The sequence below is a fragment of the Fundulus heteroclitus genome, chromosome 21, assembly GCF_011125445.2.
Source record: "Fundulus heteroclitus isolate FHET01 chromosome 21, MU-UCD_Fhet_4.1, whole genome shotgun sequence".
NCBI lineage: Eukaryota > Metazoa > Chordata > Actinopteri > Cyprinodontiformes > Fundulidae > Fundulus > Fundulus heteroclitus.
Window position 1 is genome coordinate 19,896,287 of NC_046381.1, and position 19,131 is coordinate 19,915,417.

Genomic DNA, 19,131 nt, shown 5'->3' on the forward strand with positions numbered 1-19,131 from the left:
AAAAAAAAAAAAAAAAAAAAACGGCTTTAAGAGTTTATTTTTTACATTTAAATGAGAATTGAAGCTCTTCTTTGTTCCGCCTACCGTATCCAGGACTTTTGACCCGTCTGAAGAGAGCCACAAACAAGCTCGCTCACACGTAACTCCATTTTTCCAGCTCTTTGACAACCTCATGCTGGTAAAAACATGGTGGAAACTCATTACCCTGCCAAGAAAGAAGTTCAAGCACAGCCTGATGTTATTCTCATACAGCCATGGCAAAGTGATCGTGCCTATGCGCTCACTCGGTTATTAAGTAACCTAACTTCACAAAAGGATTATTATCCTCCTCATTCTGAGTCAAGCTGCTCTAATACCTTGCTTGTTTGGGAGTCTTTGAAGCAGGATGGGATTTTTCTTTGTCCCCGTTTGATGTGCGTGCAGCCGCCTGTGGACAAATGATTTGCTTCATTCCATTCTGCCTTTGTTCCTCTACATTTAGTTTTGCCTTTATGTGATATTGTTTCAACAACTGCTTCTGCATATTCATGAGACAGACATTTTCTAATAAAACTCTGTTTACGGTTATCAAACGGTGAAAGGTGTTAGGTATATATATATATATATATATATATATATATATATATATATATATATATATATATATATATATATATATATATATATATATATATATATATCCCTCTTCAAAGCTATATATATATATATATATCCCTCTTCAAAGCTATATATATATATATATATCCCTCTTCAAAGCTATATATATATATATATATATATATATATATATATATATATATATATATATATATATATACACTATTATAAGAACTTATTTTTCACAAGTGTGCTTTGATACATTGTATATATTATTAGATGTTTTGGGGAAATTCCTGAATTAATGCATCCACATTTCATAATTTGTTAAAGTATTGGTCGATAACAAATTTTCTTTTTTTATCAGAATCAGATGTGATGACATCTGATGGCATCTTGTATCACAGAAAATGGTGTAACTGTGCTGCAAGAAGCCGATAAACAGCAGAGAAAGTTCAAGGGAAAACAGAAAGACTGGGGCTGTTCAAACAATAGCTGCTTCATGAGGAGTCCAAGAAATCTTTACCTTTAAGGTTTTTTCATCCAACCTATGCCCACAACTCATTATGCTGTACGTTAATAACGGCCAGGGGTTAATTGGACCATTTCACTTTGAAACTGTCTTTATAATTTAATTTAATTGACCATAAATGTCTGTATACGAGCTAGATCTCTTTCTCTTTTAATGTGCCTCAAGACAATATTTGTTGTGAATCGGTGCTACATGCATAAACTGAACTTCATTTAATTGAACTGGAACTGCATTCATATGCGTAAAAAATATCTCTGAAATGCCTTCTGTTTCTATTTCAGCATTCACGTAATTTTCCCTGAAAATGTCCAAATCTTTCAGGTCATGGACTTCTGGTGACAGTGTCCGTGCATTAAACAGATCTAAGTCAGATTTAGTTCTGAAGTCTGGCTACACTAGTCCGAAACTTTTTTTTTTTTCTGGTCAAGCAATTATTTTGTTGAATTTTTGACATCCACTCAGACGCACAGGGATGCTGAGGAATAGAATCCCTCTTCAAAGCTAGACACCTGAAAATGTTGGGTCAAAGGGCATGTCCAGGAGTTTCTCCAAATTAACAGAGTCTAGTTCCACCTGAAGAAAAATCATCCCAGGGCATGATGCTACCACTGCCGTATTTAATTATGGGGATGATGTTCATTTGGCGATGTGCAGAGGTGTGTTTTGCGGAACATACCAGTTCTTGTTGTGGTCAAAGGTTCAACTTTAGTTTCATCAGACACAACACGTTCTGCCAAAAAGGTTCTGGGAGATTTTAGGTTTTCCCCCTTTTCTGTGGTGTTTTGTTTTTCGCTTCAGTCTGAGAAAACGCTGACAACTGAGTGTTCAAACTAGTAGAAAGCATGAGAAATTAAAACAAAGCAAAGGAAAAGCAAAGTATTTAATGGATCCATTATCACAATTTAATGACTTTAATCCTTTATTCTTTTCTGTAGAGCATTGCTTAAACCTTCACATTACTATATTATTATTTATTAGCAGAGAAAAAAAACTTAAATGAGCTAATAATTTTGCCAATAATAAACTGCAGTCTATAGCTTGCGGATTTAAAATGTGTGTGAGAGCGTACAGATTGTAATTTATGTGTTTTCAGGACAGCATTGTTGTTTCCACACGGAAAGTGAGCTTTGAAACAGGGAAGAGATAATTGGCGACGCATAACCCAATCTTCCCTGGACCTTCTGTTCCTGCTGTGGTTTGTGGGAATCATATATATATATAGACTGAATAGTCTGGATATATTGCATAAAAGTCAGTCGGACATCGTCAAGTAGCCATTTTGGTCGAATCTAGGACATATGCATGCTTTGTGGTAAGAAAACAGCTGAGTATATGAGACTTTAGATCATTTTAATATGTTGCTTGTGGTAGCATTTTTCAAAGAATATTTTATCTCTTATTCATTCAATATGTGTTTATTTATATAATCCTTGAGTTTTCATGCGTGTGATTTAGAGCCTCCAGAAGGAAAACAAATGATGCTGCGACTCGTCCAGTTTACGTCCACCTACTTGAAAGGGAAACGGACGTTTTTCCACAAAAAACCATGATGCCACCATCACGAACCCTTTGAGCAGTAGTGTATATGTATGAGCTTCATATTTTCCTGAGTTCCTTGAATTAAAAGTCACAAGGCTTCAGTAACCATTTTATGAGGAAACGCTTTTAAAGAAGATGTTTTCAGAACAGCTGAACTGTGCAGTCATTCATTGATTTCCTATTTAACTCGCTATTGATGCTAAGAACATTGTGACAGATGGAGGTGCAGAAATAACCGAGCAGCCCACTGTAAATGTTCTTGGTGAGTTTGCCCTTTTCATATTAGACACGATTCAGCAGCCCCATTCTCAGGGAGCTTGTCACCGCCGCTTGTTCGGAGCTAATGCTGCATACATAAATGTAACTGGTAATTGAAAAAAAGGCAATTTCATATTTTTGTCTTTTCCGCCTGTTGAAGCAGAGTGATTTATGTTATTCTTTCCTTAAGAGACCAATTATTTTGCTTGACTGAATTCTGCACAATTGTCCTGATTTTTCCATACATGATGTCCTTCCATGAATTGGCTGTTTGCATGTGAATATTAACATGTTCAGTTCATTTCAGTTTATTTATATAGCGCCAATTCACAAAATATATTATCTCAAGGCATTCTACAAAAAAAAAAGAACATCAATTTTATGTGAACAGTTTTAAAGTCTGTTCTTATTTGATCCTAGTTAAACAATGCATTGAGTTTAATATTTATATTAAGAGTTTTCTGTTTAAGGAAAGCTAGCCAGTTATCTGTCATACTGAGCATGCATGTAGTGTAGCAACAATGGAGTGGAGAACTTTGGAAAAACCTCGCCAGCATAGCCTGGCTCTGGGTGAGCAGCCATCTGCTGACACTGACATTGAATGCACCCAAAAACCCATGTGCTGTGTGAGAAGGAGAATTTAAAGTTCGGTCTTGGATTTAACAGGGAGGAAATTAAGAAAAACAAGAGACAAGACATTTCTAATATTAGCAATATCTCAGAAGTGAAAGAAGGAAGCATTGAACATGTTTAACATGGAATACAAAGGACTGGTCAAATATGACACCATAGTTCTTTCCTTTATTACCAGAGGCATCCGCATGTCTATGCCTTCAAAACATACCAGTAGTCTACCTGATGGAATTAATCAGGATTAATGCATAAGTATAGCTGATTGTCATCCACATAGTAGTGGAAATGTGTCCAATGCTGTCTGATAATTTTACCAAGTGGAAGCATAAATATAGTAAAGAAAATTGGACCAAACACCGAATCCTGTGGTATTCCACAAGTAACCCTGGAGCATTATGATTTATCAGTAGCATGAACAAACTGGATCTTTATCAGGAAAGTATGATCTAAACCAGCCTATGCTGCTTTTTGATCCCCTCGGTATGTGTGACCCTTTGTCAGAGAATACTGTGATAGCCTGAATCAAATACAGCACTGTGAGCTAACAACATAAGGACAGACACAGTTATGTGTAGCTCCAATATGAGAATATCATTAGTGACTTTTACCTGTGATGTTTCGGTGCTATGATGAACTCTGAATCCTGACTCTGGAAAACCGGTCATTGCTGTGCTGGTTCTCACACACTTGATTAGCAACTATTAAGATAAATATAAATTAAGATATATATAAAGATTATATATAGGTATGTCATTTGTAAAGGCATCTTGGTCAAGAGAAGCTGTGGTACACCTTTGACTAAGGATGGGTGAGATTTGTAAAATGGGTTTGGTTATTAAAGGATATAAGTTTGGTTGGGTTTGGTTCTAACATTAAAGCTGAAGGTTTAGATTAATATCTATTGTTAACTCAAAATTCTCAACTTCATTAAAACAGTTATTATACAGACCATATTCTGCAGTTGTTTTTAAGGCTGTTCATTCTTTATTTGTGTCGAATTTCCACCTGGAAGATTTGTAGCATCCCAGAAAAGTCCCCTTATGTGTTTTATTCTATACACTCAATCTTCAGAGCTAAAAAAATCATCTAAAAAAAAAAGTGAAGAACATTTAACAAGTTTTAAATGTGGTCTCTAGCCTATTAAAACCAACAGTAAATCCCAAAGTAGCTAGTGTTATAAAAATTAACCATTAGTACTTGTGTCCTTTAATTTCAGAGGTTTGGAAGAAACCCACAGATTTGACCTTACAGTGTAAACGTATGACACTGTTTGACCACTAGAGGTCAGCAATGAGCTTTATTTTGTTGTTGCTGCAATCGAGCAGGCACAGCTGAACCAAACGTGCACCTCACAGGTCTATATTGAGCTTTATGAAGAAAGCACAATGTTGAATACTTTACTAAAACTTGTCTTTAGTTTTAAGATGGCACCAAAAAGCATTTAAAGCAGCAAGTGAGAAAAAATGGTCTAATCAGCAAAGTTTAAGGCCTAGTAACTGTGTCCAACCTTAAATAAAAAAGTTTGTTCATCATTAAGCTGCAAATTCTCTTAAAATATAACTAGTCTGAAGCATTAGCTTTGATGTCTTAAAAACAGATTTCTTCAAAGGATTTAAATCCCCTGATTTCACTTCATGAAATATGTGCAACAATCCTAAATGGTTCTCTCACTAAGGTGGTCAACTTTATTACTTTCATTTGAAAAAGATTTCTAAGGACTTTAGGACTAGAAAAGGGAACAATTCGCTGAGGTTTACAAAGTGAGGCTTTGAGTTCCTTTGTCTGATCAGGGACAAACTTTCCCAGACTACATTGTGTGAACCAGAGCTGTACCACTCTGCTCCATTATGAAAGGCAAACGTCTCTGTGCTTTGTAAAAACTTTTCACCAAACATCTTTCCCTTAAACAAAGCAACATGCCTGGTTTCACTCAGTAGGTAACTTTTCATTTCTTTTCTGTGCAGATGACCAGGTCCTGCAGTTCGGGAAGCTCGTGAGCACGTCAAACACCTACGAACCCACAGCGCCAGGAAAGCCCAGGAAGCCGGTGACTGTGACCACAGACCAGCCTCTGCTTTGGAGCATGGGAATTCTTATCGATGGAAAATAAGACATTACAGACTGTTCTGTAGAAAAGTGACCACTGTTTCCGCTTTAAAACAAAACAAAAAAAGCCTGTAAGTTGGCTAAGTACTGTTTGTGTTTTAAAGGAATGCTGATTTTATGGAGTGGATTTACTAAGAATGTTAAAACTCAAATGGTTAAAATCCATTTGCCTAGTTTGGTTGTAAACCATTTCCATAAGAGCACAATGAACTAGAGCCCACAACGTGCCTTGAACATTATCTCCTTTTCAAGGAGTAAAATATTTAACAGTAAATAAATAATGCCTATTTTGCCTTTCAATAACTGTACTATTAAACTTCTTAATGCCAAAAACAACATTCACAATAAAGTGACAACGCAAATCATGTGTGTTTTCAATTGTTTTATTTACACAACAAAATACAAATGTTGAGCACAGAATGTAAAAATGTTGTCCATTTAGTTCGGCACCACACCAGTCCAATAACGAGGTCTGTCCAGATATCGACGAGATTTCCTTTGATCCAGATTTAACCACCACTAAAAGAAAAAGATGGTAGCAATTAATGAATGCTTAAAGCCAAACTCTGTCATCCATCTATGATAATCCCTTAATAACTAATATTGTCACAAAATTAAGTATTTCTCTGCAATAGAAATATTTTAAATTAAAGCTATAGTTGTTTCTTGTACAGAAACACTTATACTGGGTAAAATCGTCTTTCCATTGTGAAAGTAGTCAACACATTGTTTTCAGAATAAGGTTTTGAAAAAAAAAAAAAAAAAAAAAAAACGCTCGTAGCTTCGATGCTCATTACTTGGCTGAGAGTGGCAAGAAGCAAAATGCGTTTATGAGAAGAGGAAGGCATTAGTAGAAAGAAATAAGGCTAGAGAGGATTTGAGAAATCACTGATGGTACAGTGTTATATCTCTGGATTTGTAAGATACTAAAACATTTATATTCCAAAAAAAAAAAAAAAAGTTTTGCTTATTTGCTAACACATTGTAAGCCAGTTTTATTTTATTTTAATTAAAACTGAGTATTGCTGAGGTGGAAGCAGAGGGATAGCAGGTTTTTGAACGAAACCGTAAACAAAATGCCAATGTTTTAGCATTTTTCATTTATAAAATTACCCATGTAGTTTATGATTAAGACCTACTCAAATATATTTTAAGGCATTTCTTTACATTTAAAAGAAAGCAAGACAACAAAAAAGCTATTGACATACATTAAGTAAACCATTAAACGTGTTTAGCTATCAAAGAAAGGAATTGAGAAGGCCCTGCTTTTGTATTTTTCTACTTGGATTATTGAGAAGCATCAGGACGTTTTTAGATATACTCTGACAATCTTTGCTCAGCCAATGTGTCTGATCTTAAATGCAATATCAATGATTTTTTGTTAGTTTGATTTCATAGCCACCAGACCAACTGAAAACAGGACTTTACTTACACAATGATGTTATTGATGGGGATATGGATGAGCTTTACAAAGAACCCAATAAAGCCCATGATGGCAAACCCAATCGCTGTTGCCATGGCAATCTTCTGAAATTCTTAAGGACAAAAACAAAAACTGTCAAGAAACAGACATTACAGTGGAACGAAACATGCGTTCGTCAAATTGAGACCAACTTAACAGAACAACTTGGCCTTTCCCCCCTCAAGCAAAACCTAGGACTAAAACAAATATAGAAAATGTACCTTTTCGGTCAGGTTTCGTGCACCTCTTCACAAGCCTTATGGAGTCTTTGACGAACTGCCGGCTGGGCTCAACAAACTGCATCACCTGATCCATGTTGTTTGGGCTGAGGACAGAAATCAAAAGGTGTTTTACTTTATTTTAAATAACCATTTACAAACCATAAGCAGTACTCCAAGTAAGAGGGTACCAGATACAAAGAGAAAAATACTGAACACATAATAAAAAGGTTATAAATCAAATTCTTCACATAAGACTTTGTTTTATACCTTTAGATGTAGTACAAAGTTTTAAAGAGTCCAAAAAGCAGCTCAGACAGGCCCTAAAGGTCAGACTTTTACTTTGCTGTCATGGATGTGAAATTTAGCCAAAATAAGCAAATTAACGACACTTTATAACATGTTTTACCACTAAAAACATCGAAGCAACGAGGTTTAATATCCAGCGTAACAAGGACATTTAATTTGCTGTTAAATAAAATATTACGGTCACAAACAAAAGGTTTCACTTATAGCGCATTCCCAGAAAAAGGTGGGCTAATGTTCCCCTTCCAAGATGACAAAAGCAACAACGCGGATTGAGATTTAGGAAATCTTTTAGGCAGCACTACAGAAATCACAGTCACCACCACAGCTGACGTTGCCTTCAGCGCTTCGGTTTATTGCTTCGTACGTAAACTCCCTTCTTACTTTTAGCGCGGTAGACACGACTCTGATGAATAAAGCCATAAAACACGCGGCTCTTTTAAATTATCGACAAGAAATAAATTAATTTGACGGTTCATGACTTACGCCTTGTATTGTTGTCCGACAAGCTAACGTCGACGCCGCGTTGTGTTATAAAGTTAGAATAAAACGAGCAAAACGCCCCAAACAACAAACCTCTCAAACCATTTGGGTTTGTTACGGTCTTAATGAACAAAATCCACTAAAAATAGTAAGATAGCCGCTAATTTACCTGTTTTCGTCCCGTTCTTTCCCAGAACACAGAAGAGTAGTGGTGGCCACGTAGCTTTGACACAGCTAGAAGAAAAAAGAAACCTTGAGCTGACGTAGACTTAAACGGCGCATACGTGTGACGTCAGTCTTTTTTTTTTTTCCAACCAATTTCATTCTACATTGCCACCTGCAGGTTAGGAGGTTTCCTACAACACAAATTCGCAGGAAACGCAGTAGAAGTTATTATGATTCTCACTTTTATTAAAAAATAAAGCGGTAGAAATATATTTAAGGCTTCAAACTGCATGTTGAATAATGTTTTAACTTATTTCCTGTTCACAAGCCAATTCTAGGAGTAGTATATGGATACTTTTTTTGTTTCTTCAGTATAGACAAATGAATTAGAGCTTCTTACTGAAATAAGGTATCTCTGCAGCAAGCAGCTGATAGCATCACATGTATTAGACTGAGAGTCTTATTACTATGGCAACACAGCTGTGACATATGATGTGTAGTTTATTTTAACAAACAGTCATGCATCTGTTGTGAAACACAGCCTATACACAACTTTCTCAATAATAGTAATAGTAATGTGTTCTCTGGGCCTACAGTTCATTTAAAGAGTCTTAATTATTTCAGTGTCGACCTGTTGATTTAACGGTATTGATGACTGCTTTACCTCATTTGAAACCATTGACTATGGGTGCACATGTTTTACACTCATCTAGATTAATTTAATTTGGGCTCTTGCTAACTTATATTTTCTTCATCGTGTACTTTCCCTGTTTAGATTTACGATTCAGCCCTGCAAAGTTTGCTAAATCCAATAATCTATTTTATTGCAACCTTCTGTTCTCCTTATTTTGGTTTCCTTACCAGGAACTTTCCCCGGCTACTTTTTTAACCGTTTTGCCACAAACCCTGGTGGTATTTTTATTCATTTTAAGTTACTTTCATTTAGTGTTTTGTTATGACAGCATCTTGCTTCATTTGCTCTTGCAGGGTTTAAAACCTGTTGATTGCTGCTGAGGTCTTTTGTAACAATACATGTGTAAGCAGCTATATAGCTATTAGAGCTCTTTTGTTAGAAACAACGTCCCCATCAAATCATCTAGGTCCAAAATCTCGCTAAGGACTTTTTAAGAGAGGACAGAGTTGCTTATTTGGACATGTTTTAGAAATGCTAATTATTCCATGTATTCCTTCAGTTCAAGTGCTTAAACAAAATGCTGTTAAAAACTCAAATCTTATTTTTTTTTTTTTTTTTTGTAGGTATGTCTAAAAAAAAGGAAAATTCAACACCTAAGACAATTTTTCCAAATATACTGCTAAAAAAAAAAGGGAACACTTGGAGTTACATTGTGTTGTTTAAGTGTTTCCTTTATTTATTTATTTTTTTGGCGCAATATATTTTACCATTTTCTCTCTTTTTTCCGTCAAACAGTTTGTTTTTTACAGTCTTGTCCTGCTACTTTTACAAAACTAAAATGAAAATTAGATAAACCTTTGACAATATACCGTTCTTTAAAAAGTTGTAAAATGTAACGAACAGGGCCTGAAAATTAAAAAAAATTATATATATATATATATATATATATTCTGCTAAAGAAGGATATACTTTTTAATACCCTTGCTTTTCAGAAGATCAGTAATGCAGCTCTTGATATATTTGTCAAATATCTGCTTAAATAGAAGTATTCTTTTTGTATTTGTTCCTGGTTTGTAACATTTATGTACTGTATATCTGCACTGTTGCAAAAAAAAAACAAAAAAAAAAAACCACTTGTTCAATACTCTTACCGCCTCTCTTGTTCCTTATATAACGTTTTTTTCTAATACTGCCTCATGTGATTTAGATTAAGATTATAGGTTTCTTGTTCTGGTATTTAACTTAAGTTTTTTTCTATGGTTTTCTTAGATCAACAGGAATCAGCAGCAGCATTGCAGTGCTACTTTTTAGACATTAAAAGAAATAACCACAGAGTCATAAGTATATTTGGGTTGGTACTTTCTTGAGAGAGTAAAAGCCTCAGATCTCTAATTAACTGTGTCCAGTTGTGTTAAAGGTATTCATGGTATTTCATGTGGAGCAGTCAGCTTAAGAAAAAAATCTGCACAAAAATACAAGCGACAAACAAGTACGACTCCCAAACTTGTTGGTTTAAAACGTTTATTATATACAAGATGTCATGCTGTTATACAGCATGGTTCACATCACTGTCAAAGGTCAGCATGCTGGCATTTTAGAGCTTTGTTGTGTTGCAACCCATTACCTCAGTTCAGCCATTTCACAGATGTTATTTACCTTCACACATTTAAGAGAAAAAAAGCACTCGAAACTGCAGAATGTGCGACTCGACCAGATGCAATACACAGCTCTATAGTAATAATAATAATACAAATTTAAAAAAAAAAACATTTACAGGGATCTGATTTTTACTGATCAATAAATGTACAGGAAGATTTGAAAAAGGTTCAAACAAAGCAAGATTTTCAACGTGTCCTCTCTTCTCTCAGAGCTGCTTTATGCAATCTGTCCTCTATGTGCTCTGCCTCCTTAGAATTCAGATTATTTTTTGTAAATATCTAATGGGAAATTATTAGCATCGGCAACATCTTTAAGTAACAGTTCACATTTTAGAGTCTCCTTCCTCTTATCACTAGACCATAGTTTGGTGTGTCCTGTTTTTTGAACATGTCAACACTTGTAAAAAATTGTAAATATAAACAACAGAGTAAATAGCTGCCCTGGAACAGCATTTTTGAATCTGTTCAAACTTTGTTGTAATATAGTTAGGATAATTACTAATATAACACAGAGGGCTGTACTACATTAGAGCCTGATAATGAATTTGCTAAATTAAAAGTGATGCACAGATTGTATGACTGACATTAGCAGCTGGGTCCATATTCAACTAAAGCACAACATGCTGGTTAACTTATTGCCATGGCAAAGCTCCATTTTAGTACGAGATATACACAACAAATAAATACCGTCAACAACCACGTATTTTGAAAGCTTAAAAAGCTTTTACATCGGAATAAACATAACTCAGGTAAGTAATTCAACGCATTATCTGTGCTGTATAAAATCAAGCAGAGCTCGCAGGAACAGTCTCCATTGCTTTACAACTTAACTTCACTCACTACAGCCACCATTTTCACAAAAGTAACGGATCTATAAAAAGTGCATAACAGTGCTTTAGAAATGTGAAGCGTGTAGCGCACGGTTCGCCCGCTGCTCTTCATTGCCAGGTGATGCCGAGCATGTCACAGCTCACCTCCCACAGCCTCTGGGCCAAGTCATCATCAGCAGCGGTCCTTGAGCAGCGTGCAGGCGCACAGTCACTAAACTCCAACAGTGGCAGAAAGCGCACATTAGATCCTGCTTGGTTCTTTCGGACATTGTTAAATTAAAAGTTAAACATTTGTAAGGTCTTGCTGAATAAACAGGCTCGATCCCTCATTGATTTAGAGCTACCTGAAATAGCTTCCACTCCGGCTCTCCAGGCCTGGTTCCACAGCGCAAAAGATGGTGGTTTGTGCCCCCTCCACTGTTGTCTTGGTGAAAATCCTGAAGATCTTCACCGCTACTTGTATGCACTGGTGCTGGTGACGCCACAGGTCCGACTGGACCACCCCGGGGTGCAGAGAAAAGACACTGACGCCAGTTCCTGCGGGGGAAACAAAGCTAACACATTCACTCAGAGGTTCAAAAGCAGTCACATTATGTCACATTAAAACTGCAAAACGCTTTGCATTTTAGTGGAATTCTGTCTTAGACCCACACAAAGCATAGAGCTCAATTGTGAAGTGACAGGAAAAGAGTATATGATTCTTTTATAATGTTTTAAAAAAACCTAAAAAGTACGGAGCCTGGGAGAGCTCACTTTAAGTGATTTTTTTTTCATGTCGTGATAATTTCTGAGCACATTTTCATTTAATTGAGTCCTCGAATTAATAAAACTTATTCGAGCACACGTTTTAATTATTCGTGGGTGCGTTTTGGTAGATCGAGATCTCGAATATACTATAACGTGCTCATGTTTACATGTGTCAAGACAATATTGAGTGCACGTTTTACATATTGTGGCCACGTTTAAGTAGATCGTGCACACAATGTTCAATAACCATGTTCACTAAATTGTGCTCTCGTTTTAGTAAATCGTGCGCTCGTTTGAGTAAATAGTGCGCTCGTTTAATAAATTGGGCCCTCGTTTTACTATGCTTAAAATGAGAGCTCAATTTAGTAAAATGAGCACACACTATAGTAAAACGAGAGCACAATATAGTAAATTGTGCACACGATTTAGTAAAACGAGTGCACAATATAGTTAAACGAGAGCACAATTTAGCAAAACGAGCGCACATTCTCTCAACATGCAAAACATTTTGCGATGACCCCTCTAGGGCTCCGTAAAAAAGTGTTCTTTCAGATATAAAAACCTAAAATATTTGCCCGTTCTTCCTTGCAAAATAGAATTTACATCAATTTACAAGCCCTGTGTGGAGTGTCAATGAGACGTACGTCAAAAACAGAAAAACTTGTAAAGAATATACAAACAAAAAAAACAAAGTGAATGCGGAATGCGTTCATATTTTAACAAATAGCAGGGGTTTAAATGCACGTCTAGGAACCATGTGTGTTCGTTAATACCTTGGAAATTCTTTCTCACCTTGTAGTCTCTTGGCTAGGGAACGTGCAAACAGGACATTAGCCAGCTTGCTTTGCCCATAAGCCTTCATAGCATCGTAACTCCTTTCGCTGTTAATGTCGTCAAGTCGAATCCCAGTCCAAGTGTGGGCCACCGATGACACGACGACAATGCGTGCTGGGGTTGAGCGTTTGATGAGGTCGAGCAGCAAGTAGGTCAAGAGGACGTGGCCTTGGGCAAAGTAAGGAAACGCGTGGCATTAGGTGACCTTCCTTGATACATTCATTCAGGGGAGATCAAAACCACCCAAAGGTCTGAGAATGCCTCCACAGTAGGTTGAGTTATTGCAAGTATTTCTACTCGCTGTAGATTTTTCAACCAGTCTGTGTATTAAGCCAGAGAGTTTACATATTCAGTGGGAATGCCATCAGATTATGTCTCTACCGTTGTACTGAATTCTCTTTACCGAAATGCTGCCATTATGCGCAGGTTAACCACACTCTATATACAGAATCCTCTTTTTTTTAAACGCTCGCTACGGCTTGTGTCCGTGGTATGTGTGAGTCTGGGTGTCCATATGTGTGTGGGCACACGTGTCTGAGCACAGACTGTTCACACGGTGTTTGTGACAAAAATAAGGCACACAAAAATAAACATCATCTGGTAGTAGGAGACGGCCCGGTGCGGACAAACACAGTGACAGCCTGAAAAATAAGCAGCTCCGGAATATTTTCAGGCTGATGTGTTTGTCAGCTGTGTTGCTATCAAGACTGGAGCCCTCCTCTCACTTCCCAGTCCTGTCTAACTATTCCTGAAATACAGAAATTTGGAAACTAAGGTCAAATAAACGTCAATCAACCATGAACATTTTCTGTATTTTTTTTTTTTTTTAGTGTCTTAAAACTACAGCATTCATCTTACATAAAACACATTTCTGCAGCAGGACTCACCCAAATGATTAACTCCCAGCTGCATTTCAAAGCCATCCACTGTCTTGGAATAAGGACACATCATGATGCCTGCATTGTTTATCAGGATGTTCACTTGCTTCTCTTCTGGAAGACATTGGTAATGTCTATGTTATTACAGTGGAAACCAGATAACACACTTTTTTTTCCACTGTCTGTCATTAAATCTCATACATATTTCCTCTTTTAGGTCAGTTTGGATTACCAAAGTTGTTCAGGAAGGAGAGGTCCTAGAGATTAATGCATTTTATGGTGTGAAACATTGCAATGAACCAAAGAATCTCATTATCCACGATGAAACTATGGCTGAAAGGCTACTCTATAAGAAAGAAGCCTTTACTTCATCGACAATTACTCTCATTACAAAGACAAAGATGATCATTTCTGGAGGCGTGCTTTTTGGTCTAATAAAATTTCAATTAAACTGTTTGGAGACTATGCCTGTCGTTACATCTGGAGGATGAAGAGGGAAGTTCTGAAGCCTACGAACAGTAACTGTGATGCACGTGGATGGCAGCATCATGTTGCGGTGCTGTCTTGCTGCAGGAGGGACCGGTGCTCTTCCCAAAACAGATGGCATCATGAGAAAAGCACATTATGTGGAAACACTGAAGCAACAACTCAATAAGCCAGGATACTAAAGTCTAAAACATTCTGGAAAGTGCCCCAAGATTTCTCACAGCGGGGAAACCAAGGAGGCAGGTCAGAAGGGTATGAAACCCAGATACAATGATTTCATTCTTGTTTTCATTAACTGTCAGACAGATCTGAGTTAACCAGTCTTTGACATCTCAATTACAGTGGTGCAGAGACATTCAGATAGTAGGGAAATAAATATGGTTGTTATCAGCATAACAATCAAAGGAAATATTGTACTTCCTGAATTTCAATCCCAAAGTAAAGATATAGACTGACCCTTGATGTCAACCACAATAAATAGTGGTTTAAGAAGAGGGTTATCCATCCATGGATAGTCACCAACTGAAGTAACTGCAGTAATAATCTAATATCTTCCCTTAAAGCTGTTTTTGAGTTCATTTTGATCATGTATTTACTGCTACCAGCCAACCTTTGCAAATGAGTTGAGCAAAAGCCCTGATGGACTTTTTATCAGACAGATCCAGTTTCCTGATGACAATGTTCTCATTTCCCGTGTCCTCCAAAATGTCCGCCCGAGCCTCCTCGGCCCTCTCCACGTCTCTGCAAGCCATAATGATGCGGGCACCTGAAAAACAAGGGCCAGGAAGAAGATGATTAAGAGACATAGATGTGTTCTCCTATTTCATGCTTCTTTGGTCCCCTGTTGTGCAGCTCAGGAATACTTGCAGCAGTAAATGAGCCCAGACAACATGCTTGCCTCATCTTGAAGTCTGATCTTATATTCTTTGGTCTCCATTTGGTCAAAGCTTTTATCTTCAAACTACACCTTTGGAAAAAACCTTTTTCACAGCAGCCACATTGTTTTTTCTTAACTTAATCAGTATCAATGTTTTGTTTTTTTAAAGTGGGACATTAAAGCAAAGAGTCAACACCAACAAATTTGCAAGTTCAAAAGAGCAACGGTCTTTTTACGCATTTACAGGCAACGGAAGCTGCCAACATCAAACAAGCGATGAAGTCTTTGTGAGGGAAATCTTTGTGCACGTTTTGATCATTTTCTAATGATTTCTAAGCCCATTCAAAAAGCTCATTTAGCTCCACTGCTCCACGGCCCGTGAACACAGGACCATCTGAGCTGTGTCATCCGCTTTGCTTCCGACACAAATTACGAGGCTTTCTCCTTAATGAGCTCAGAAATGGGTTTTGAGGACAACAAGCTCGTTCTTCCTCCCTCCCACGCACAAATTCGGATGCCATGGCCATTAAAACTAATATATATAGGGGGCACAAGAGCCCCCACGTTAACCAAAAAAACCCTCTAACCAAAAAAAAAAGAAGAAAAAAAAGAAAAATCCAACAACACACATTTCAGATAACAGTTCCACCCTGCAATTAAGGAAGTGGCGAGCCATTAATCAGTTGGAATGTAGCATCTGTGTCCCATTAATGTGTCTTTGTTCGTGATCGGCTGCTCCCACGTGGGAACGCTCAATTGTTCTCCTGTTTTCAAAGTAGTGAGTGAATCTCTTTAAATACAATCAACAGGATTATCAAAAAGTGATAACGTCATCAATCAATGTAGATTTGGATTTATTAATAGGCGATCGAGGCTCTCAGACCACTTTGTCATCACGCTGAACGGACTGAATCGCCGGCGTTCTAACCAGGACGTAGAAAAAATGGCGTGATTTCCCTGGGTACCTTAGGTTGCAGCTGCCCCAAGGTATCGCTCCGAGTAATGAATCTGAGCAAATCTAATCATGTTGTCATCCTGTCATTACATAATCCCATTTACAGACAGATGAAGCCATCTTCTGACAGGGAATTCTCCAAAAGCAAAGCGAGAAGAAAAAGTGGAGGTCATTATTCTTTCATCTCTTTTATTCCACTCTTGTTTTTTTTTCTCGCGGTGCTCTGCATTCATTTGGTTTTTCAACAGCAAAAATACACACGTATAAGCTTTTTTTTTTGTTTTTTTCCCCCACTGGTCTCTACATCATGAAATAAAAGGAAAATGATTCCCACTTGCCCTTTCATTTACAGAATGAAGCTGTGCACTCTCAAATGCATGGTGGTAATTTTCAAAAAGCAGCAGGGGCATACTTCACGCTGCGCCTTAGGCGAACAAACAGATTTAATCATCTATGCAGAACCAGTTTTCATATTACGTTGGGTCTGCATGTGTGTGCGTGTGTATGCGTGTGTGTGTGTGTGTGTGTGTGTGTGGCTGCTCCCACCAAACTCTCTCTTTTGTTGCCTGTCTGGCTCAGGAGGGTTGCAGACCCTCACAATGCTCCCTCTGTCTCCCTGACGCCTCATCTGACTTGCATCACTGCCATCTGTCTTTTAACATGATTGCTTACATGTCCAGCGAAGTGGCAGTTTTATTTCCCGCATAAGTTGCCTCTGACGTGTAAGCCTTTGAGGAATGCCGAGTTCATAAACCCTGCAGAGGGTCTAGTATAACGTCTACAACGAAGTTAAACCAAGACAGATTAAGTGTGATTAACATTTGAGATTAGCACCAATCACAGAGCAGCGAAAAGCGCTTAAATCCTGGAGGCGGGGTGGAATGTGGAAGTGTAAAAGTTTAAAATTTTTAAAAAAAAGAGAGATATAGAACCAAAGTCAATGGACTGGACCGTACCTCTTCTTGCTAGATCCCTGGCTGTTTCCTTGCCAATGCCAGTGTTGGCTCCGGTGATGATCACTGTTTTCCCATCTAACCTCTCCTCAGATGACCAGTGGTTACAGCATGCACTCCTGGGGAAATTCAGAAAGGCAGCACATAGCATGTATCTAGGTTCCCCTCTCAATTAGCTCTTGTCTATTTGAACACACGAGCAAATAAATTCAACACACCAGAAAAATCCCAGGGGAGCTACCTGTACTGTAAAAGCCTGTGTGTTAAAGGTTGGATCCATATTAACCTATTATTTAACTATCTAATAATATTAATATTAAGAACATTTCTGGTGGCAGCCTAATCTTCTTACAAACTGTTTTCTTACAACTTCCTCTAATCATCTGATCTGGCTGCTTCACATTTTTTTTCTTGCAGAATTTGTTTCCCTCCTACCTGCAGTTCATTTTTTCCTCCAGAGTAACGGATTTCCAGTTCAGCGTCGGTGGACGACTTCAGCTGTAACCAAACAGGCGTCCCCTTCGGTCTCAAGCACACAGTTCAGCCCTGGCTTTCAGGTTGTCATCTCCACAAAGCCTGCTGCCTGCACTTCGCCTTTCCGTGCTGGGCCAATCAGAAGCGAGCTGACGCATGATTGATTCACAAGTTAAAGCCTGAGAACAGACGGCTTTCCTGTTGGCTCCTGCCTGGCTGCCTGGTTATGGACTGGGAATCACACCAAACCTCATGCATCATGCTTTCACATGAAGTAATTGGCCACAATTCAGCATGTTATAAATGCTCCATCTTAGGAAAATGAAGCTTTAGAGAAGATCTGATCATACACGCTTTGATCTAAGAAATCGTGTGATTCAGGGTTAGTTAGTGCCAGTCTGCAGTGCTGGGCATGGACCCAAAGAATTTGCTTCGTTTGCAAAACAACATAAAAAGAAGACAATAAACCAATGTCACCGGAGCCCAAATAATGAAGGGGAGACGCCAAAGATTCACAAAAAAAAAAACGATGGATGGAATAAACGTTTCCAAAGATCAAACAAAACAATGAAAGCTGACAATATATTTAATTGACAATGTCCCTAAAATTTTAGAAGCTTAGATCAGCAAATAATTTGACACTTAAAAATAACCGTATGCTTTTGACAAAAGAGTTATCTAAACATTGATCGTTACCTTACAGTATACTCCTTTCTTGAAATATCAAGTTTTCTGCAGGCGACCATTTCCATTTCTCCTGCAGCCTTTTTAAAATGACTCTTCCTTCATGCAAATTCCCAGTCAGTGGAAGGCATCTTGTCTCGCGCAGGTGGCCAATAGAGACCGGCCCTTCACCAAACCAGGGTAGGGCTTGAGTATGCCTTAGTGTAGACCTTCTTTAATTTGCTTATCAGAAGCGTATTGGAGTAGAGGATGCTGTCTTCTACAAGCTGCATTGGGCTTACACCTACCTGGATGAGCAGAGTACCTGTTAGAATATTGTTCTTTGACTTCAAGAGCACATTTAACATAATGCAGCCTTCCTCCTCAGGAGAAACTGTTGATCTACTGAGAAAGAAATACAGGCCTGAAAGTGACATTTTCCTTTTGCTAAATGGCTGAAAAATGTGACTATGAAGAACAAGATTCTTTAAACACCACTGTTTTGAATGCTATGGGAAAATAGCTGGAGGAAAAGAGATAAGATTAATTAAACATCTGGATGAATTATTCCAAAGTTTGGAGCAACAAAAAGAAAGACGAATTGTTTGCTGGAGAATTAGAAGGGAACCGGGTCTTAAGTTGTCTATTTGCCTATTACAGTGGTTGCCCCCGTTGTTTCCCCATCCAGACGCACATGTGACGACCACTTGGGACTGAACATAAACCTGGGGAATCAGAAATCACATTCAAAAATTTAAATTCAATGTACTATTGGTGGAATTATATAAGGAACTATTGGTGGACTTTTGATGATGGAAGATTTCCCATATTCATGTCTTCATT

General features: G+C 37.8%; 3 protein-coding genes across 9 annotated transcripts in view; 1 reads left to right on the forward strand and 2 right to left on the reverse strand.

Moving 5' to 3' along the window:
- Positions 1-6,181, forward strand: part of tpk1 (thiamin pyrophosphokinase 1) — a 101,985-nt gene extending 95,804 nt beyond the window's left edge. For 5 of the 6 annotated variants that reach the window (XM_012863924.2, XM_036125380.1, XM_012863925.3 and 2 more), the window contains one exon: positions 5,524-6,181. In XM_012863924.2, coding sequence (XP_012719378.2) covers positions 5,524-5,669 — 146 coding nt within the window. In that variant the 3' untranslated portion in view covers positions 5,670-6,181. The remainder of the gene's footprint in view (positions 1-5,523) is intronic. The other variant, XM_021317172.2, reaches the window with a different exon arrangement.
- On the reverse strand, positions 6,033-8,445 carry sec61g (SEC61 translocon subunit gamma). The gene is made up of 4 exons (XM_012863928.3): positions 8,304-8,445; positions 7,349-7,452; positions 7,098-7,200; positions 6,033-6,184 (listed from the first exon to the last, which is right to left on the reverse strand). Exons 2-4 carry the CDS (start codon positions 7,440-7,442, stop codon positions 6,175-6,177), a joined length of 207 nt encoding a protein of 68 aa, XP_012719382.1. The 5' UTR covers positions 7,443-7,452; positions 8,304-8,445; the 3' UTR covers positions 6,033-6,174.
- A 2,000-nt stretch (positions 8,446-10,445) lies between these two features.
- On the reverse strand, positions 10,446-17,760 carry zgc:112332 (uncharacterized protein LOC553712 homolog). 2 transcript variants are annotated; one of them, XM_012863921.3, is made up of 7 exons: positions 17,587-17,760; positions 17,155-17,270; positions 14,977-15,132; positions 13,890-13,994; positions 12,961-13,170; positions 11,766-11,958; positions 10,446-11,637 (listed from the first exon to the last, which is right to left on the reverse strand). In XM_012863921.3, the coding sequence occupies exons 1-7, from the start codon at positions 17,595-17,597 to the stop codon at positions 11,562-11,564; spliced, it is 867 nt and encodes a 288-aa protein (XP_012719375.2). In that variant the 5' UTR covers positions 17,598-17,760; the 3' UTR covers positions 10,446-11,561. The 2 variants fall into 2 exon arrangements, with proteins under 2 accessions (XP_012719375.2, XP_012719373.2); XM_012863919.3 differs by having other exon boundaries at positions 10,446-11,632; positions 17,587-17,748.
- Between the last annotated feature and the right edge of the window lie 1,371 nt (positions 17,761-19,131).